The 23,627-nt window shown below is 38.7% G+C and overlaps 1 protein-coding gene and 1 long non-coding RNA gene across 4 annotated transcripts in view; one reads left to right on the forward strand and one right to left on the reverse strand.

The window, feature by feature from the left end:
* The window catches only part of Dpr1 (defective proboscis extension response 1), a 335,719-nt gene extending 330,661 nt beyond the window's left edge, over nt 1–5,058 (reverse strand). For all 3 annotated transcript variants that reach the window (XM_071726741.1, XM_071726740.1, XM_071726737.1), the window contains exon 1: nt 4,067–5,058. In XM_071726741.1, coding sequence (XP_071582842.1) covers nt 4,067–4,142 — 76 coding nt within the window. In that variant the 5' untranslated portion in view covers nt 4,143–5,058. The remainder of the gene's footprint in view (nt 1–4,066) is intronic.
* Nucleotides 1–23,627, forward strand: part of LOC139787563 (uncharacterized) — a 214,149-nt gene that overhangs the window by 137,171 nt on the left and 53,351 nt on the right. The gene's annotated exons all lie outside the window — the stretch shown is intronic.

Raw genomic sequence — 23,627 nt, forward strand, 5'->3', positions numbered from 1 at the left:
AATCGCATCTATGAATCGATTGATTTTGGACCCGATACCTTTTCACGAAGGGAATATGAAAATATTAAAATATATTGAACATGAATTTTTCATGAATTTTTTCATATTTCGTGTGTTTTTCATGAATCATACAATATTTATAACGCAATCTCTTTGTCCGCAACTTAATTTCAGCTTTATTTTGCAGAATTACATATACAGAAAAGAAGAATATTGTTGATTTGAAAATATCTTTTATTTCAACGTGGAAGTCTTGAAATTATATTATATTATATTGCGTTATACTTGAGTGAAGTCATGTTATATAGTTCAATCAAGAAAAAAAGTTGAAATAAAAAGTTGAAATTCTTATAAGAAGATTATAGATTGTTGCATATATATATAAGTTTTGATTTGACACTTTCTTTTTTCTGTGTAAAATCCGGATTGTCTGAGTTTAGGTGTCAAGATATTTGCACGGTAAAAATATGCCAAAAAAGATACGGCAATCGAATTTTCATTAAAGACGAACCAATTACGAATCGATCAAAGATTCCGTTGATGAAGCTTCCTAGGACGCATTTTCGAGCAACTTGTATAAAATTGCGCATTGGATCGAATCGAAACGAGCTCCCCCGGCCCAGACTGTCTCTCTATAATTACAGAGACTAACGACGCGATTTTGTGCGTGTCGGTGAAAAGCGATGTTCCCGCTCGTGCAACTTCGCAAGATTGATTTTCTGCAATTAGAGGACGGTCTTAACGAGTTTCCGTTGAAATGGAGTACTTTTTACCGACCATATCGCGTATGACGTTTCGCATGTCTTAATGGATTCCCCGAGTTTTAATATTTTAAAAAGATCGCGATCCTCTTGCTTATGTCTGGTTAATCAACGATACCTGTCGAAGAGCTGCTTGACATGTATTAGAGAAGAGAGCGGTTTAAGAAGGGAGGAAACTTTTTGAAGTCCGTCCTCTTTATTAAAAGCCTGATATTTCCTTCCGGTCATTTGATCCAGAGGCAGGGAATGTGTAACGTTCTCCTCTCAAAAGCGAGCTCATAAACGACGACAAAAAATGACGAACGACCTGAATAACAAACCGTTCAAAGGGGATATATTTAATAAGTAAAGCGGATCACCATCTTTCTCTCTCGCAGTTTAAGACGCGATTTTCAGGCTAATTAAAAGCTCTCATGACTATATCGTGATCCCGGTTAATTGCACGATTGCAATTACGCGCTGCGTCCGGAAGCGGATTATATTAAAAATGCGTCAAAGAGCAGCGCGTCATGTGTTAATTAATTCGCGTTTGAGCCGTTATCGTGAATTAGATTCATTCAAGCCACTCGATCGAGTTCTTTACACTGACAATAATGAGTTACAATAGCATGCGATCTACTATTATTTCTAATCGAATTGCCACTGCCTTTTCGACGCTAATATAATACACGTCGATTTCATTGCTTGCTTGTTTCACAAAATTTGCAACGGATTTATATTTTGCCGAATAAAAAGTAGCGTGGCGTTTATGTCACAGGATAGAAAGTTTCATTGATACATAGCGCGTCAAATATTGAATATCTCGCGTGAGAGTATCAGTCCCAACGTTAATCGAAAGCGCTCGTTAAATTTCGCGCTGTAATTGCTGCAAATAGCTTCTAACGCTTCTCCGAATCGTCGTTTGTGTCGATTATGCGCTCTTACGAGAAAGCCACATGCTCGCGACTCATTCGCATATAATGTCAATCAAGTCGGCGTTGAACTCACATTAGCGTTAAATGCATACGCGTCACGCGAATACGCGGCTGTATCTGTGCATCATCACCGATCATGCAAGTATTTCCGCGCCCGTTAACAATTAATTAAAAATGAGAGCAATAAAATCTGCGTACAAATCGGATCGATATGCGAATGGCAAGTTAATGAAATGAATCTGACCAAGTGAATGAAAGAAATAATCCTTATAATCCGTCGTGAACAAGAAGCTTTTTACACAAGTCCAGTTTATTTCTAATTATTCTGATTTAACACATTGTAATTACTAATAACCGGGATATATTTATAATATACAGTCTTCGGTATATTAATAAATCAGCACAATTAATATTCAAACCACTTTTTTCTATTATCTTCTTATCTCTTAAGTGCTTAGGTGACTTGGATGTTTTATTACGTTTTATTTTTCGATGTCGTTATTAATTCATTTTTCCTGAGACTCCGTTCACTGTTTTCTTTTTCTCCAATTTTTTTTGTCCGGCGTGCTGCGAAAAAGATAGGCAACGCGCGTTTATATCTGTCGCGGAATACCGCGTCCGGGCTACCAGGCTAGTTGCAAAGTGGTGAAATCATGTCTCCCTTGACAAACGGCGAAACAATCGCCGCGAGTGTTTGCACGTCGCACTCAATTACGTTCTCGAGCCAATATGCGCGGACGATGCGAAGCGAGACGAGTGCTTTTGTTCCGTCTGCGCGTCTCTGTGTACGTGCGCATCTCTGATACGTGCCACATTCTGCCGCGCTCTGATTGTAAGGATTTGCACCGTGTCCGTAATTATGGGGCCACCAGGTGACGATTGTACGCTAGTTTTCGATTCTGCTCGGTCGATACTATAGGGTGCCGTCCGGCGAATACGAAGCAAACGAGTCGGCTTTTTTTTTAATTATTCAAGCTGGCGTCATGAAATGCCGCCGATGGTGGCCACGCAATCTCATAGTCCTCGCGCCGTCGTCGTCGTTGTTGTTGTTGTTGTCATGTTCATTGTCGTAGTCGTAGTCGTAGTCGTCGTCGTCGTCGTCGTAGCACGATTAAAGCGCGTACGGGGTAAATCCTCGCACGTGTTTCCGCGCATTAGCACGTATGCCATCTCCTGGTACGTGGTCCCGAGAGCGGTGCATTCGCACCCGAGCAGCCACCACCCGCGCAATTATCCTGGATCACTGACTATGAACCGACAATTAGCGGCGCGAGACTGAACGCGACCGCGATGTTTCCAAACTCGGCATCCGCGAGCTCGCCGCACAGGTATTTCCGCAAGTTGGAAGTAGTGGGACCCTGGTGCGGTTCGGTCGAACTGACATAATCTTTGCCCGCGTAATTACTTTGGATCGCTATGAGGGACAACCAGAGCTGCGCGAGTGAGCAAACGTTACGTAACTTCGTACAATTTAACGCCAGCGCGAAAATTCCGATGCTACCGGCAGGAGACTCTGGGGAGAATATATCTCCGCTATGATTTATCCTTTTATTACTAAAGTGTGCATCCGATTTTACACATAATATTATTTGACTTTGTATCGTTTAATTTAATAGGTCAGAAAATAGATGTGGAAGTAATATGGATATCTCATATTCCTGCCTTATCTCTTTCTACACACTATTGAAATTTTCATAGTGTAATTATTAGAACTGCATACATCGCGCATGCATTCTCCTGCAGCCGGGAAAGGATGTTAGATCGTTTTTGAGATAAACGTTACGCGAACCTAAATTCAAGTTTTAAATACGTATTGGTTCCAATTAGCGTTCGAGAGTTTTCCACGAGTATGTGTTTCTCATTAATTCGCGATTAGTAATGCAAGAGTGCGCGCGTTGATTAGAGGTAGACGACTGCGAAAAAGTTCAACTTGCCGCGCGAAGGTTCTTAAAGCTCCAGTACAACGTAATGGAACGGAGATTTCTTGCAACGCTAACACGTTTGATTTTACGGAACACCTATTTCGCCAGCGATTACGTTTTTCTACGGCCCTACGCGAACGTTAATGATACCATAGGTGTATATTCGCGCTAACTACGAGAAGGCAAGGGGGTACTTGAGTGGTGCTTGATTGCAAAGATTACATGCTCCGCGGTACTGCATTAATTTTAGCGACGTGACAAGTTTTCCGCGCATGAGCGCGAAAATTAAGGGACTGTATCAGTTTTCATCGCTGACATTCAATTACGTAAATTAGTCTCGCAGGAGCACGTTATCTCGAGCATTCCCGCAAGAACGCGGTAAGTTTCCTCGAAGGCGAAGTCGGGCTCTCACTGGACAAGTTAGTCGTTTCCTAACGTTTCGAGGATTTCGAATGAGATTGCAACGTACCTTGGCTGATCGCGATCGCCTCGATAACCAGGAGAATACCAGCGAGTACCAGCACGGCGAGCCAGCGACACAGCATTTTTAACACCTCGATCGCTCGCTGCACTACCGATCCTTGCTCGTTAACTGTTACCAGTTACTCGCTATCGCGAAGCACGATGTGCGGTCATCGATCTTTTACGTCTATTGCCGTGTCCGCGCACTGTGCAACGTCTTCACTGTGTCGTATCTTCCACAATGAAAACGGAGTTAGATTTTTTTTGTCAAATCGAGAGTAGTGCCTTCTCGAAACAGCATAGACAAGACACTTAAGCTTTCACCGCAAAAACCATACACATGTTCCGTACTTCACTATAAGCAATTTTTAACTCTTGCATGAACATTTGTGTTCCGATAAAGAAATTACATCACGATTAACACCTGGAGGGGAGATTAATCATCCACTGCAACGGCACGATTTTTGTTAGAACTATCAACTCTCAATTCGTGAAAACTTCTCAAGCGTAGGACGCGAATGCCATGATATATCAGTGGTATTGTCAGAGATTATGCGCGTATCGATCGTAAATCCTCGACGGTAATCCACGGTAACAAGGTTTAAATGCTCACAAACGATGTTCTCCCGCGGCCGCTCTCACGCGGCCGAGGTGCACTTGCACGCGTCCCCGATGACAGCCGCGCTCACGTGGAGCTTCCGCCTGGACGAGCGTCGCGACGCGCGATCCGCGAGTGCCCTGTCTCAGGCGCAGCATCCTCCGGCCGGGACGCGCGCGTCGGCCGCATTCGGTCGGCAATCAGGATTCGATCCAAGTCGCGAGACTTTTTCCCCCGACTTAACTCGCGAGACTCTGCCGGACGATCGTCATCGTACGCCTCTGATCGTCGTCAGGCCGCGCTGTCGCCCTTCGTCGTCGCCGTCGTCGTCGTCGTCCTCCCGCGCGACGACGTTGAACCCGCATGGACCAGCCGCCGGCGCGGATGAGGCCTGCCGCTCGGCGTCGCGGCGCGAAATGATCCTGTGGGGGACACTTCGCCGCGGCGCGCTTGCGCGATGACTTTGCTGCGTTCGCCGCGGATAAAGCGCGAACCGGTTACGCGCAGACCGCTTCTCCTCTCTTCTCTCTGCTACCCTTACTATCTCTCTTCGTCTATCTCGTCGCGCGACGCCGCGGCCACTGGGGGATGACCGCTGCAAGATCGGGGGTGCACACATATATATACACACACATATATATATACACACACACACATACACATACGCCCGACGTTCGTCGAGGGGTTCGTCTTGTTGTCGACCCCGCGGTTGTCTCCGACGTCTTCGCGAGAATTATGATGTTGTCACTGCTGACAGATCGGCGAACTTTGTCCATATTAGACGTCAGTTATTAGCGGCTGTCGTAATTCTTCTTCACCTTCGTCCTAAGGTCTGATTATATGTATAGTGCATGTCGCAAAAATTGGCATTTTTTCAGGAGACAAAAACAGTGGACGCTATATCTGAACGCTGAAGTAACATGTAGATAATATAAAAATTGCGAATGTATGTTCCACCAAAAGCATTTAATTCCTATTGAATAAGTTATTCTAAATAATCCTCGTCGCTCTTGATGAATCCAATAAATATACGTATATATTAATAGTGCACTAAAATTAGATAGAATGTCATTCGTTTTAGGCACATATGCACAGACACACGTTCTCCTCCCTTCTTCCCCTTCTCCTTCTCTTTTTCTTTCAAAGTTGGTAATTTCGCATGCTTGCACTACGGACCATTGAACTCCAGCAAGACTCAGCAAGTATTGCCAAACTGCAGCACATTGGTAGCGACGCGTAACGTGTTCCTGTTTACAGAAAGTTATCGACGTGAATACCGTTGCCAAGTATGTACCGCAGGCTCGGCCCTATCGACAATAAGTGCTGTTAATGTTAGTGCGCGGAGGAAACTCTCGATTGTGAACGCTATATCGGAGCAAGGCTTATAGAAGCTGAGATCTATGAATGCTTCGCTCAAAAGCTTGGCGATCCACGTATCTGCAGGATCACAGACTAATAGTTTATCGGTTGAAAGTGTTTTCGAATTACATACTTTGCTAACAACAATTTGTCTCATGGTACATGAGCATTAGCGATCTATTACGAGCAAATCCCTTATCGCAAGACTAATTTAGATTGCCTTGATGAAAATATCTCTATTTCCTTTCTGCATATATCAATAGTGAATTAGCAGTTAATCCTCAATTTCTCTTGAATTCACAGATTAATCCGTTGCAATGTTAATACTACCAGCCTTTGATTATATTATCGAGCGAGAATTAATTATGTCATATATTGGACGGATTTGCTTTCAAATCTTCGAGATAATCATTTATTGATCGTGCGAGTATTTTTCGATGGATTTGAGAGTTTGCCGGTTTGCCGAAATTTCGCAACGGCGCGGCGCGGCGCGGCGCGGTTTGATGTTGACGAAACTATTTCAATGTCGGATCCGCTCAAACGGGGTTTTGACTTTCTTTTAGGCGGATCGCCACTCTGTTTAGATCATATAACGGGCTTTGCCGGACGGCTCCATCGAAACGAGTAGGCGGGCTTTAGCGATTCTAAAAGGATACGTGCCAGCGCGTGCTTTCAGATGGGACGGGATTGATCGAACCGATCTAGAGCAAAATGTTCCGCCTGTTACACGTCTATACGAGATCGTGCGGCGCGGCATGCCCACGGTGTGTAGCCTTCGTTGTCGAGTGGTATTTGTTCAAGCCTGCAGTTGGTACAACGAACGCTCCACGTTAACGAGAATTCTGCGTAGTTGATCTTACGAGCGGAATAATATATCAGGGATCTATTGAGTTATGGTCCTGATGTGAATCGGACATTGCTACATTAATCAGTCGCTACATCAATACGTTCTGCGGTATGCAGCGGCATACATCGTGGTCGAGAGTGTCGAGACAGATTCCGACGTGTACTGTTCCATTTTCTTCGTGTGTTGCCTATGTGTTCTAATGATTAACGTGGTAATCAAGAGAAACAAAGAAAGATTTCGATTATTATTAATATCACGAATAATAATAAAATAAATTCTTATATAAATTGTCCATTACACTCATATCATAATCTACTACATAATCACGTTTAATCGGTTTTTAAGAAACCTGACTTTACAAAAGATTATTATTTTTCTCTAATCATTCTTTGAACTAAAGATTCATTGTTTTTATCGACAATAAATTTCTACGGGTTTTACAATGTACGAAATGTTCATAGGAGTTCTATTTGTACTTTTCATTACATTTAATTTGAAGTACTAAATTGGAAAAAGTAAATAATGTATTTATTTAATATATAAAGGAAAGCTAGATAAATTACAGAAAGAATCTATTGTATTTTAATTAAAGATAATTGTTATTTATTTTTAAAACAAAATCAAACATAAGGTATAGCGAGTATTATAAAATTAAAATTATTGTAATGTACGTATCTATGTATTAAAGTTATGTATATTATTGCGCTACATGCAAGGTTTCCTCGCTTATTTTGTTTGTCTATGTTAATAATTATTGTATAAGATACTCTGCGAAGTTATGTGCAACCGTGAGGTCGAAATTTCGAGCTGGTGACATTTCGCGTATACTATAACTTTGTCAACATTTCAACTAAATATTTAGTCAACATGCATCCACTTGCAAATAATACTCAAAGATCCATCCCGAAACCGCAAGAGTTGAATTCCCAACGTGCGCGGAACGTCGAATATAAGCTGCCTCGGTCTAATCCCTCGCTGGCGCATGGCGTCGTGCACGTAAGCAATCGGTTATATATCGACAGCATTCAAAGCCGTACATCAAGTTTAGCGTTAATCGCGCGGGGTGAATATCGGAGGTCCAGCATGTTTTCGTGCAATTTCAGATCATTAGCCCCGATTTTCTGGAATTTCCACCGCAGCGCAAATTAAAACGGATCTGTCTTCGCGATGACTCTAATGATATGTCCACTTTCACAACGTTTACATTTTCACAATGACGATTCGGAATAATGCTAATAGAGTATTGTATGTTTCAGTGGAATGTTTGTCGTGATCAAATAGCTCCCATAATCTACTCAATTGCTGTTGTACAGAAATACAGTTATTGATTCTATAATTATTAATAATTCAATGTCATAAAATATCATAAAAAGGGAGTAAGTATTATAAATCTGTTAAAATACGGTGTGCAATTCTGTATGAAATAATTAGATAGTTTGTATTTTGTAATGAATTATTACGAAGCTTGATATCTATTCCTTGAAACGTGCTGTATAGATTTCTTATCCAAAGGTATTTATCACACTAAAATTTTTTAAAATATGAATTGTTCTCCAAAATGTAATCGATGATTGTAAGCCTGAGGGAAATATTAAATTTTTGTGTATCTAAATTGCTCTCCATTCTTGTATATCAAGCTGCCAATTTAAAATACGAGTTGTTTTTCATTTGCGGTGTTTTGATTTTTATCCAAACAATATTACAACACCGTTATAATGCCCTGAGATTATTATCAACATGAATAGGCAATAACAGCAATAACTCGCCGAGCATATTTACGCAATTTCAGGCCGAGAATGGATCGTGTTGGTAATACTCGCTCGAATCGCCATGTTGTTCCATGGGTATAAATTCGGCTTTTATTTCGATAATCGTCGGGGAATTAAACGCTCGCAGAGTTTTATCATGAGAGAAGGCGCGGAATTAAGTCCGATTTTAGCATACATTATTTAAATGGAACCGCCGCGCGCCACTTGGCGAACAAACAGTTGCGATATTACTTTGTGCCGGCCGCGGCCGGTCTAAACGCGCGTTAATGACTAATTATATCTTTTATATACGTACTGGCGAAAAATACAGTCGCGAATCGCGCACGCACAATACAGTAACGCGTTTTCGATATTTTATGCAGTGAATTTTACAAGGAGGTTAACCCAACGTAAAAACTGGCAATTTGCTAATATCTCTCGCATAGGCAGATGTGTACGCACGCACGCACGCACGCACGCACGCATTTTCGTGTCATATCGTGCCGATTATATCGATTTTAGTACGGCGTGAAACATCGCGGTTGAAGATTAGCGTCGTTTGATCGCATTTACTCGCGGGAAATTCGCGTTGACCTAATATCAATAGCGTGACGTAATATTCTATTATATATTTCGCCTTTATAACGGTATTATTCTGTTATGATGCGAATTTTATTTTGATGTTTAACATTTATAATAAATTATAAGAGATAACTTTTATTAAGGGACGTGTGAGATATACGTCATTTGCTATAATTACATCACTATCATTAGTTCCTTACACTTTGTAAATTACCTTGGGCATTATACTTATCGTTATTCCGACACTCATTGCGTTGATGCTATTTTTACATTGTCGCTTTGCTTTTGGCGCACTTAAAAATGCAACGATCTACGGGTTCACGGCTGGAGGGTATTCTTCTCATTGCCCCATCTCATTTCGCTCTTATCAGAATTTTTCAAGGCAGTTGATTTAGTGCCGTAACGAGCTGCCCTTTGTGAGACGCCTTCTCATGCTAAACACCGCCATTTCACTACCAGCTAAGAAATCGCGGTTTAAGGACCAGCCCGCGGGTTCCCACCCGCATTCCACGGCTTCAATGCTGTGAGTGATATCGATTTTCTTGACGGGCCGTTTCCGCGGTATAAACGGGCCATTACCTTTAGTATGTCTTCCTTAACCTGTGCTGCTTCCCATTGCGTAATGGTGGTTGATAGGGTTTTTGGGTTGTGTAGTTTTCTTTAACAATTGTGCATATATATATAGTGTCTATTCTTCTTTTATTAAAGGAACGAGACTCTGACCCAATTATGTCTGCAGGATACCATAGTTCTGGCGACGAAAAATTAACATCGTTCGTTTAATGGAGGAATTATTTCTCTTCAGATGTCCGTTTTTCGTATAGAGTCATCCGATTGTGCGATACTTTGCTACGATAATAGAGCCTATCTCTAATGATAAGCATTCGCAAGAATAAGGTGTCAAAGTGCTGTGAGTTTATGGAGCAACTTTCAACCAATCGACAGTCGTGAAGTGATTTATCGAGGCGCATTGGAACCGCGATCGGCGCTATGACTTACGACCGACTTTATCAATATTGAAATAAGATTAATTCGCCGGGACTTGGAAAGCAAAAATCCAGGACGAAGTGAATGCGCACAATTTAAGTTTTCAATGCGGAAGCACGAAGTATTTGAGGTGGGGAGAACGGTAGAACGAAGTGCCCCCGGATGCAGCACATTTAAGCTTAATGGTATATTAAATCGGGAAGGACTTCTCCGCCCCCTCTCGTGTAAGTGTATTGAAAAGTTTGATCGATCACCCTTAAAAACTGATGTACGACCGCGACTCGAGAGGGGAGGGAGCTCGTTTATACTTTCGGCAATGATGTAAAGTAGTTCGATAAATTCTGCGGTGACTGCTCTCGCGCTCAAACGTAGATGTCATTTTCGCGATAATGGATTGGAGATCAGAAATCAATGGTGCGCGCAAACTTGTATATTATATTTAACTCGGGAATCTGTGTCGCAATATTGCTAAAGCGAAATCAGACTCGTCCCTTCACGTTCTTCGATGCGGTTGTTTGGATTTACGTTTCGAATAAAACTAATATACATATATTGGCATCGAAATCAGAGAGCTGCTTTTAATGGATTATTTGCTGCTTGGGAACATAATCGAACTGATAAACACATTTTCCAATTATAATACTTACTTAGTAAAACATTTTAATTCAGAAAGAGTTTTGTAAATATTATATATTTACAAAAGTGGCGTGATTAAGTGTACATTTACATTAAACGAAGTAATATCGGCGTAGCGTATATTTTAGCAGAAGGTACATGCAGCTGCTGCATAATTATGGGTCCAAAGCTCGTCGTTGCGTTGTTGACTTACACGTTCAGCCGCTTTGATGTCGTTCGCGTCATGGCCGAACGGGCTGAGAGCGTAAAAGCTGCCTGCGACAATGTATGTAAAAGCCGAACGCACAATAACTAAAGACGCATGAGCTTGAAGCAAGATCGCTTTGAAGTTCTTTCCTGCCAATTACATCGTGCAGCCAAACATTCAGTATTCGATAACAGAGTATATACTGCAGAAATTAAGCCACCAAATATCGCATTATCTATTTAATTGAGAATTCTATTATTTAAAGTATATTTCTATCATTAAAAATAATAATTTGTTTTTTGAAATAATAATTCTCATTTTTTATATGAAAGTCTATAAATACTCGTATACTAATGATTTATGGAATCATCTTCTATTAGTTTCTCAAAGTTCGCGGAACGTTATTGATTCAGTTAGATTTAATTTTCCGAAATGATTAATTTAAGTAAAATATGAAATCAAAAGTAAAGCAACACACGTGATGCTTTCTCGGGAAAGTTTTAATAAAAATCAGACTCAGCGAATAGCAATTAAAACATAATTTATGCGCAGCAAAATTTCATTATTTTTCTTTGCTTTGGTATCTCGAGCCGGCAAAGGGCAATCAAAGCCTTTACTTTAATATGCAAGACACATCTAATTTTTTCGTGATTTTATGTTTTGATCATTAACGTAAGAAATTTTAACTATATTACGCCATGACTTGGAAATATGTAATTACGATGGAAATATATGATGCTAATAATGTGTCAAAGAGGCACAATGTTAAAGCTGTTAAATTGAAAGCTGAGAGCTACTAATTAGTCGTTGCAATTAAAGTTATTGAGTTCATTAAAGTTGTTCGGAAATAGCAATTCTAATAAATAACTGAATACATTCTTAATAGAGGAGGATATATCTGCAGTTTTAATTTCAAAATTTTATATTTGTAGACCAGCAATGATAATCTGTGAATTGTTCCGAAATATAAGTAATTTTTTTCTTTTTCTACCACTCTGAGCGTGTTCCATCTCGATAACAGATACGTCCGAAGAAGTTCGACGGTCTCACGGTTAAATATCGTTGAAAATACGGGAGTGACAGGCGGAATCGCATCCGACGTACGGAACAAGCGGGGCGTAATGAATCTGCAGTAGTTGCGCCCGTTTTAAATCAGACACGTAATATTCCTCGTTCTCGGCGCGCGCCACGTTTCGGCCTGAACTTGCAATACAATCGTGCGGCGATGGTGGAAGCCGGTGAGTTACGGCCTCGCCGTTCCAGGCCAACCGTGTCGCTAATTCCGGTCGAAACTTCGCGCGGGTGAGCGGCCCGAAAAGTTGCCGGTGCCTCGCAAAAACGAGAGAGAATCTGTCCCTATCTTACCACCACAAGAGGCTTTCGTAAGCGCTTTTGCGGCGAGATGAATGTATTTTGGACAATGAGCCGAGCCTCGGAGCCGTAAATGTCGTAGAAGTTTGCATTTCTTCCGCAAAGATGAGGCAACGTGGCCACAAACGTTTAATGCTTCGCGATTAATCGGCCGTAACGCGTCTCACTAGTTTGCTTCAAGTAACGCGATTATTTTATTTCTTTTGGTTTTATACACTCTCGTTTTTGTACTTTGAGAAAGAGTAAAATATTTGTACATTTTATTAACCAATGCATAATACTATTACACGGTATTATTATCTTGAAAATGAAATAGCAAGCAATATCTCCTTTTCCCTGCATGGAAAATGATATATAATGGAAATATCCTCTACGGAGAAAGTAATTCTACCGCATACTGTATACGTAACTTTCTTCTTTTTTTTTCTCTCGAAACGGAAATAAATCTCCCCGTGGAAACTGAGGGTCGTTTTCGGATCGAACAAAAGGCCGGCGCGATAAAAATCGCTTCATTCAAAACCTCGCGCGCAACCGGACGAATTCCGAAAATGTTTGTCAGCGCGGCGTGTATGAATAGAATCTGCGGGTTCAATTCTTCACGTGCCGTGCAGAGATAAGCCGAGCGCAATTTAGAGACAGCGTCCGATATCGTCATGCAGCACAGATTGAAGTTCCATCGAATTAAACTTTCCGCTGGCTATAAGTCCTCGCACGACGACGACGACGACGACGACGACGACGACGACAGCGAGTCACTTATGGCAATCGCGTGAACGGGAAATCTGCATGTATATCACCTCATCGCACCCTTATTCAAATTACGTACGTGTGGTTTAACTTTCTCCGTGGCTCTCATCGTGACACGCGCGAGCAGCAATATGGGATTCTGAGGTCGCGAACTTCGCGAACATTGATCAACGAGGCAGGACCCCCTACCTGGGTCTCCCCGGGGAGACCAGTGAGAAGTGTATCCTTAGCCACTCCGTTTCAAATCAAATCTGAGAAACTCGCGCCGCCGTAAAATCCGATATATAACCGTGAGCGGCGGGTTCCGCTTTAAGACGGCTGCCGCTTTTCCCGTGGTTCGAAGAAATTGTGGGATCAACGTCTTAATGTTGGATATCCCGCGGCTCTGCTGCGGAGCGAAATGACGAGGATTTTCGGAACAATGCTGGCGTAATCGTTGGCTCGCGCCAGTTTGTGGTCTCAAATGCTGCGGTATAATATGTGAATGGCACTTGCTATTCACATGATAATATGTTTGGCGACGGTTAAGTGTAGGAATTAATTGCACGCGTCGGATGCAATCAAGAAATGTATATAAGCTTCGAGATGGTCTGCGAAAAATGTATTGTTAAATGTCGAATGTAAATCACTTAGGAATAATTTAATTAAAGATAATACTTATTTCTCTGTTCTCTATTGATACTCCTCTATTTTCTATTGAATATTTTCTCTTGGTTCTTGCTTCCTTCAAATATATTTACATATTTTAATAGATACTCTCCAATATAATATTTTACATTAACTTGATTGATTTTATGTTTTTACATTTATTTGAATAAAGTTAATTACTGTATAAATATTTAGAAAGATGAACTGTTGGAAAAACAGAACTTCGAGTGCTTATCATCACTTAATATTTCGTTGTATTTACCAGCTTTAGTTAACTTATTGGCCTTAGTTAACTTATTGTTAACATCAGCCACTAATGAATTTTACGATCCATTTCCGCCACATTTCTTCGTGCGAGAAATTCGGCCCTTGTCGGTATCCACTTGCTCATTGCTTCCCTTCAACACATACGGATGGCGCTAGGGATTTAAACTGTATCTCACAATTTCTCCAAACGGCACTTAAAAATCCTACAACATTTTTTATTTTGAGAGAGGAAGAGAGAGGAAGAGAGAAAACACGAAAGAGAAAGATTGAGGTGTATTTAATTGTTATTTATTTCTAAATAAACGTGTTTGTATTGTTTTGAAATGTAAACCGTTGCAATATCAGAAATCTGTAGGTTTGTTATATAACATCTTATTCATGAACAGCAACGATATAACATAATTTTTTAAATCGAAGAGATAAATATTATTGCGTATCTTGAATCAATTTCATCTAGCAATGTAAAAATATTATTATTCTTACATTATAAGCATAGGAGATATTATTTCTTGAAGTTTAAAATTTATCTTAAACTGATTAAAAGTTTCTTTTAATTGAGATATATTATATCGGGTGTCGGTATATTCCCTGCGTTCGATATTATATCTTTTATTAAAACATGGAAACAAAATTTCAGGAGATAACGGAAAACTATTATTTCTACTTTGGATAACGTAGTTATAGTGGATAAGTATCATTTCTTTATAAAGTTTAAAGATAAAATTATACTTTCTTCATAACACCTCTTATATATAATGAGCGATAAAACCTTTTATATGTATAAGTTTAAAAAGAAAAAATAATTAAAAATAGAAAATTATAATCCGTAAAGTTACTAAATTGTTAAAGAAGTTAAAATTAAAGCTTAATGAGAAACTATTATAATAAATTAAATTATTCTGTCATATAAAATTGTATTTATTTGGGAGGTATTACGTATAATTTTGAGACGTTGACTTTATAGTTTTTAATTTTTAATTTTAATATTGTTACATTTACATGTTACCATATTATTTATGAGCATCTTGTTTTCTTTTAATGATCATATTTGAGAGTTTATAAGCTTTATTAATATTTCGTAAAAAATTTCATTTAACCTTGGTGAATATATAGGTTTCGAACTCCGCAAGAATCTCAACCATACAAACTTTACCACCATATTTTATATTATCGCTTCAGGGTAAATCAATCTAAATGCTTGTTTGCGAGAGCTTAATTCCATTTTCCGGCTATTCCTATTAATAAAACCTCCAATATCGGCTGAACCAGTTTTTGAAAAAGTTTTTGTGATAAAGTTAGATAATCTGCAAGATTTAATATTTGCTATTGTAACATAATCTCTATATATAATAATTTGTTTATATCCATTATTAAATAAATAAAAACACACAAGTGTACTATTTATGTTTACTATTTTAATAATTTTTGATATATGTACAAATGTACATCTAATTATTTATCTGCAATTTTATTTTCTGATAAACTCATTACTTATATGCAATTTGACATATGTCTATTCTTACTTTGAATTATTTTTTAAAAACATTATTTAAATAAAGATGATATATTATATTGCTCTGACATTAAAATTGACGGGTAGCATCATGTTGGTCGATATAAATCGATTGGCGTATCGAAATAGCGGTTTAACCATTTTGGGAAACTGCAGGTTTTGGTTTGTACGATAATTTGTGTAAAACTTTTCGGTATAATCCACGTGATATAAATGGATCACTCGTACTCGATTACGCGGCGAATACGTTACACTGTTTCGATACACACTTTCGGAATTTCATCGATCGCAGCCGAGAATCGATATTGTCGCGATGCCGGCGTGGTTATCACCTTTGATTAAATCTATCCCCCAAGCTAACGCTAATAGTGGATAGATCGCAGGTGGCGGTACAATAATACGCCGTATTTACAGAGCGCCCTGGGAATTAATTTGTCGCGTTGCATCGGCCGAACGCATTTTAACCGGCGATTAATTCCAGCAGACACTTGCTTGAGTCGCGTTATACTCTGATGCTGAATTGCGCCCGGCATAATTTCGACAGCGACGTTAATTGAAATTAAATGTCTAGCGCGATTGCTCGCTCTCGCCGAAAGCTGATGGAATTTCATCTTGACGTGATAAAAGTCTTCAGTTCCCGTATGTGGCAGATTCTTTGCGAAAAATTGAAGCTCGCATGTATTTGCTTCAGTTTTTTTATTTTTCTGTGTCTTTTTTTCGAAAATAGATCTTTCCTAAATAAATATTCAGGCACGAATAGTTTTTTTGTGATGATAGAAAATTTGAGGATTTTCAAGATTGAGGCTTATGTTCATTCTACTTTATTTCCTTATTTTTTTAATTTTTTAGAAATTTAAGGAATTATGATTGTATAATTATTATTATATCAGAAATACGATCGCACGCATTTTCCGTTGTATTTCTTAAGATAGTATGCTGATTAATTATCTATGTAAGAGAGACGATAGAATTGATTTTTTAATACTTATTTTAAAAAAAAACTTTACAAAAATAAAACGAACATTCTGACATACCTATATAAAATAAATCTTGGAGCATTTTAACACTTTCAAAACTCAAATCATATAGATGACTAATACGCGCCATCCGTGCATAGATCTCTTAGTTTTGAAGCGCTCTTCTGTAAAATCACGTTTTTTTAGCTTACAAATATCTTCAGAATTAATCAACTTTGCGACGCAATTTTTTGTTTTTCCTTTTTTATATGGAAAAAGTACTTCTTTAATTTGACCGCTCTAATTTGATGAAAACCAATTTTAATTAATGTAAGAGATTCGCAACTTGTTCGAAAGGTTTGTTGTATTCGAAATTTAAATGAAACAAGTCACGAAAATAGAATTATAAAAGACAAAAATGATCAACAACAGAATACCTACACAATTGGGAAAGGAAAAATAAAGTCAACAAGTGAAATGAGAGAGCAAGAAAGTGTACCTAGAGCCAATGAGTTTATTTCTATGATTTCGGAGCTTACTGAGTCGTTGTAAGATATTAAAAGCTCTTGAAGATTTCATATTCGCATATTGTTCGCGCGAAAGAAAAAGGAGGGAAAGGATCTTACCGGCTTGTAGCGCATTAATGGCCTTTAACGAGCCTCTCAATTAGGGGCTGACCAATTAAGATCAGACGACGTTTAAATTCACTCGGGCGCGTCCGCCGCGGAGCGGCGATGGCGGCACCATCAAGAGACAGTCCATAAGTTAACGCTCCATCTGTTCGGTCGCTTTTCGGCTTTCACAGAGGAAATGAATAGGGCAAGTCTGGCAGCCAGCCAGACAGCAAGTAACTTATTATATCTGGCATTAAATTATTATAGAGCCACGGCCGACAATGGGCACGGCGAAGTGCATGGGAAACGATTAAACCGAATCTGGAATCGCCCGCCCCGCTGTCGCTAATGCGTCCCGATTTCATGCGTGCGAACGCGCACGCGTGAGAAGTGCCCACTAAATGCGACACGACGCATTTTCTCGCGCGATTGTGTCCTAAATATGATCCGGAAGTCTCTCTCGATGGCGAGGCTAAACGATTCAATAGCGGGAGCGTGATGGAATGCTCGGAAATTTAATCGTGATTTGCGATAAAGCCGCTCTATCGCGGCACTGCGAATATTAATTAATGGGTTGAAAACCGATTTACCACACATAGTTTCGTCTATAGTTAAGTAATTAGATGCTAACAACGAGAATTTGCGAAAGCGTTAAAGCGTTGCTTATTACTGATAATTAAATAAGAATGTCGTATATTAGTGAGAGATATTTGCTAATATAGGATCTTGATATATAATTCATTGTTGTATAATTTAAAGGAATAATTAAAAAATTTTTTTAATTTTCTCTAATCTTTATTTAATTTTTATTACTATTTATAATTTGCATTTAGACTTTTCCATTTTAGTGAATGACTAAATAAAGAATAAATTTAAAAGGAATGAATATACGAATAAATTTCGTCAATGTCGTAATTGGCTCGTGTAATCATCCTTCTCTCTTTTTCTCTCTCCACAAAGATGCAACTCTTCGAGTTTTATTAAATAAATTCTAAAAACTCGGAAACATAATAATAAATTCCATATGCCGTCTACCGTAATGCATGCGCATGCAACGCATGTAGCGTGGCGGGCGTCCGACATTAATGCGAAGACCGGGATCATTCGAAATCTGGAAATTCGTCGGCGTCCGTAAGACGTTTTAATTACGGCAATTTAAATTCAATAATTTTGGTATTTTGCTCGGGCTGGCGGAGCCGCACAGCTGTTCCGCGAATTAGCATACTAAACTTTATCACCAACAGCTCGACAAAGACGTGCCAAGACGGCTGAACTAATTTCGAAGATAGAATAAAGTTGGAAACGCGGCCGCGCGCGCGCTTCATTCCGACTTCGAAAGCGATAACTCCCTGGAATCGATACCGTCATTACTATTTAGTTTTGTCATCCTCGATCGGACGCGATACGATTTCCCTCAAAGACGATTGATCGCGCACTTGATGGCAATTTAGTCAATTACCTCGAGCGAAATACCCCAGACTGTAAATGGAAATGACAATTTGCTCATTTTGCCTTACGTGCACTGATTTGAAATGTGCAGTCTTACATGCATCTTAACATGCTAGATGATGATTTAAAGATCTAATTAAAATAAAAGATCTATATGAAAAAGATTAATTTTTGACAAGAAGGATGTAGATAATATCTAAAATTTAATTCTTGCTAATATAAAAAATTGTAATATAAGGTACAATATAATATTTGCGAATAATTAAAACGGATATATTATTCTCGCATTCACAATAAAGTGGCTGCACATAATAACTTTTTATAAAAGCGTAATATTGCATTTTTTCACAAATTAATTAATGATTATTATTTCAAAAAATATTAAAGGTGTAACTCTAATCTGTGTGAGTTGTAGGGAGCTTATTTTATCTTCTTCTGCTTGTCATTAGAATATGTATCCATATCTAAAATATATAAAAATGTAGAAAGGACAAAATTGTTTAACTTCATTATTGAATTTTACGGCATTATATTGTATTTTTTATATCTCGCAATAAAATTATGAATTGAAAGCGTTAATATTATTAGAAAATTGTACTGTCCTTTTAAGCCCGAATTCACGTTAACTTGGTCACGAAAATCTCTCTGATTAATACATTCTTTTCTTGTATTTTACCATCGTATTATGCCTTTATCTCACTGTTTTTTCTCTATTCTTTCACTATCAGAAAGCGATGAGGATCAATATTCAAAATACCAAGTTTTATACTTCTTAAGAAAATTATTAAGTACTTTTAGTTCTCCCTAATTACACTTTTTAATATTTTTAAATATAGATTAGCTCTCTGATTGCGAATATCTGTGAAGATCTTCTGATGTTAAATCTCTGAGGATGTTTAAAAAACTGAAGCTTTACAAATGAAAACTGAAGAGAAATTTTCGATTAAAATATTAATTTTCAAATAGATACGAGGGACACAATATCTACAGGTACCATGATACAGTCTCTCCAATATCAAGTATATCATCGATAGTTTTTGTTGACTCCGATGTCGATATCAGGTATCGGTACTTCGTCTCGATACAGCAACCCTGGTGGTCCGCTTGAAATGGGACTCATGCTACCGCACTCGTTTTTATCGTCATTACGGCGAACATAATTTTTCGTATATCCACGACATAGGCAGTAAGGCGCCTCCGTATTTCTGGTGTCGAGCGTGGCGGCGGCTAAGGATGGAGAAAGAAAGAAAGGGGGAGATATAGAGAAAGAGAACGAGCCAGAAATTTGTATTCAATTTCAGCGGGACTGTTTTGTTTTACTCGGTTTCCCCGCATACATTACGCGGGACGTGCGCGGCTTCTCAAGCGATCTTTTATATTATCAATGTGGCTTCACCGGCCGCGAGAGGAACGAGTACACGGTTTTCCGGTGCACGCGTGGCATTCTTACTCGTCCACGCGTAATAAGGGGCGCGTAAAGAAAACTTCGTTGTCCTCCTCTCGATGGGACACACAGGGTCTGCGGTCCCTGCGAGAGAAAATGCCAGGAGAGACGCCGCCGAGAAAGGCAGAGCTGGCATAATTAAAATATATGTACGGACCGAGAAGCGCGCAACAGGACGAGAGAGATTCTTGGGGTGGACCTTAATGCACTTCAGAGTCTTATTATTCTAATGTGTCGTTAGAGCGGCCGAGTTCAGTCCTAGTCCGTGGGAAAGAAGATGCAAAAATTGTAAAATTTATTTAGGGAATGGAGAAAAGTCGCGCTGCACAACTCAAAAGCTGTAATTTGCCCCTGCGAAATCGGATTAGCTGAAGAAGTACCGGATAGGATATATAAAGATAATTAGAAAACGCCGGATAGTCGAAATTATTCTATATGCATCTAAGAGAAATATTTTGCCATATTCTGAAATGAAAACAAAGTAGATTTAACTGTCGCTGTAATCTTTTTTTCCTTTGAGTTTCAGTCCTTGCAAATATTTTACACGGCATATACAGATGCGTCATCAATAATTAACGCCACGCGTGTAGCGGTATCTGCCGTGTGACACGATAATCTACACGGAACTATCAAAGTCATATTACGAATAAATAAAAAAGTAAAACGCACATCCGGATTGTATACAGTCCTCTGGGGAACATTGTGATATACACACGTGTCAATATATAGTACGCAACTTTTCGCCCGGCACAGTTTATCGCGCGATGCAATTAATTTTGTCGATATAACACAACAGAGTGTTACTTTTGTCACATATGACGACGATATCTGCTATCTCTTGACCTGTATTGCTTTTTACATTATAGTACTAGTGTTGCATTCATGAGGTTTCAACAGTTTTCCTTTCAAGAGCGTTTTTTGCATAAGAGATAAGATGCTGTTAGATCTTCTTTTATCCGATAGTCGACTGTTCAATTTTTAATTTCTAGGAGTGACATTACTGATGAATTAATTTAACTTTTATGATCATTTATTTATTAAATGACAGAGTTAATTCTTAACTTCAGCACACAAAATAACTGAAAGTCATTTTCATTAAAAAGTAAAATTAGATAGGTAATATTATCAAATTATTAATATATAAATCCGTTTGTGCGCACCATATATATAAAAGAGTTAAAAAAAACAAAGTTATATTTTAACGCAAGAATACATAATTACTATTTACAAAATAACAAACAGAGGGGTATATTATGAGATATATTTTTAAACACAATCTTATTAGTTAGTTGGTGCAACTAAATTGAACAGAATTAGAAGCGAATATTAGAGGTTTAAACACAATTACTCGTCAAACGCTGGATTAGTATTATCGCAAACTACATCATCATTATTTAGAACTTACCGCGCGCAATTAAGCACGCTCGGTGAGCTTTAGTATGTTCATCTTAATTTTGAATATTATAACTGGTTCATAACTATAAATAACTTGTAAATTCAAAATTTTAAATAGCTTAGGATATTTTGTTTTTAATAAATAAACAGTTTAGAGAGGGAATATTTTATTTTGACATTATTTTGCCACGACTCCAGTGTCCTCGTACAACATCATAATATACTTCTAAAGTACACGGGACAGCGAAAGAAATCATATTACTTAAATTAAGTTCTGTGACGTAGAAATCTGTGGAAAAGGTAAAATCTTAGTGACAGTTACTGTCACTTATTGCCTGTCGATTTATTGTCTCGAGTCCACTTTGGATGCATTTTTATGCCGCAGAATATAGAATGTTATAATAAAATAAGTTAAACTTGAGAATTTATAGTAAGCAGGAATTGAATTATTATTGGGATGGAATTTTATATATTTTTTTAATAAGGCGTATCAAGCTTTTTGTTGAAATCTATAATAATTTTCTCTATAAAAATATTGAAATGTCAATAATGACGTTACGAGCTAGCATTTAAAAGATAGAAGTTTGAAGCTTTAGCCATGCAAAAAGAGTATTAGAACTTCATGCTTCAGTTAATCTCAAGTGAAATTCTTTGTCAAAATTTTATCTTGAAGATCAGTCACGAAAACGGTGTATAACTTTAAAAAGTAAGCTCTTGAAAGCTCACATTCCCTTTAAAGTAGGAAGTCAGCCAGCTGTTTCGCTGGACGCGAATGTAACGGAATTCGCATTCGCTCTCGGGTGTATATGAAGGCGCCGGCGTAGATTTGGTGGCAATTGTGCATGGGCTTCGGTATATAATTGGGATGAATATTGAGAAGTTGGCGGTGAAGTTGCGAGTAAACTTGGATGCCTCGAGGCGACCTCGCTGCTTGAGAGCAGAGACGTGTTGCGGACAGCTCTCCTCGCCGTTTCTCTCTTCGCCTAACCCACCTTATTCCACCTATCGCTGCCACCTCGCTGCAAAACTGTACGAATATTCTCGATTATCCAGCGTCGTGACAATGTCTCCGTTCCCAACGTCGCAGTCGCGGGCTTCCGCTTCCGCACGTGAAGAGGAAACCTGCTTCTTGAAGGAGAAACAACAACGGCATGGCGTGTGGATATTAAATGCAAAAAAGAAATAGCGGCGGAACGCTTGACACGAACTCGCAAAGCGTTTTGAAGAGAGAATACATCGTTAATCTCTTATATTTTCGCGATCGATATTCAGAGGTGTGTTCCTTAAATAAATTTGTCAGTCCTCGTTCATTACATATAATTTTTGGATCGATTTTTAAGAAATCGATTCTTTTAGTCCGATTTTATTTGGTGAATCGATTCTAGTCATTCCGATTCAAGATCGATTCAAAAATAGTTTTTTTTTTCAAAAAATCGCCCATCACTATTTGTCACTAATTTTTCTTTTGTGAACACAGGAACCATATAATTATATGTGTGCTTATCTAAAAACTTATCTAACGTTGGTACGACTTTGCGAATAAAAATATATATTGTTTGTGCTTATCTCTTTGCTTTATTATATATATTTTTAAAAGTAATATAAAAGAACGACCTTTTTTCTTCGTAGATATATCACCGCTATCAATCTTGCTTGATTCGCATCGGGTGAAATCATTATGTGTTACGCGCGATCATTACCCGTGTACCCCCGAAAAGTTCAGAAACGGTCTTGCTGCTTGAAAGCAGAGACATGTTGCGGATAGCTACCACTCCGTTCTCCTCTCCTTAACCACGTTATTCGGCTATCGGAGTTCCCGTGCAAAACTATGCGAATATTCCCGATCATCCCACCGTCCTGATGGAATTCGTGCGCTTGGTGCGCGCTGGCGAAATATATCCGGTCGGATATCACGCCGAGGAGGAATCGGCGATCGAGCAGGCACGCCGCGCCACGCCGCCACGTCCGTCGGGCCGGATTAGAAAAAAAAAGAAACCGTTCAAATCCAATTTTTTTTCTATATATCAAAAATTAGCGTATAAATTATCGTGTATAAACTTTGTATACATAGAGTTATATCTAATGAGAAAGATAGTAATGTTATATATGTGATTATTAATGATTTGCATTTTCTTCCACATTACGTATTTTTTTCTCTCTTTTCCTCTCTTTTTTTATCTTCCTTCGTATTTTTACAGCTTTCGACAAAGCTGACTTTGA

The sequence above is a fragment of the Temnothorax nylanderi genome, unplaced genomic scaffold (genome assembly GCF_030848795.1).
Source record: "Temnothorax nylanderi isolate EJ_2023f unplaced genomic scaffold, tnyl_v1.0 TNYL_tig0010_pilon, whole genome shotgun sequence".
Lineage (NCBI taxonomy): Eukaryota > Metazoa > Arthropoda > Insecta > Hymenoptera > Formicidae > Temnothorax > Temnothorax nylanderi.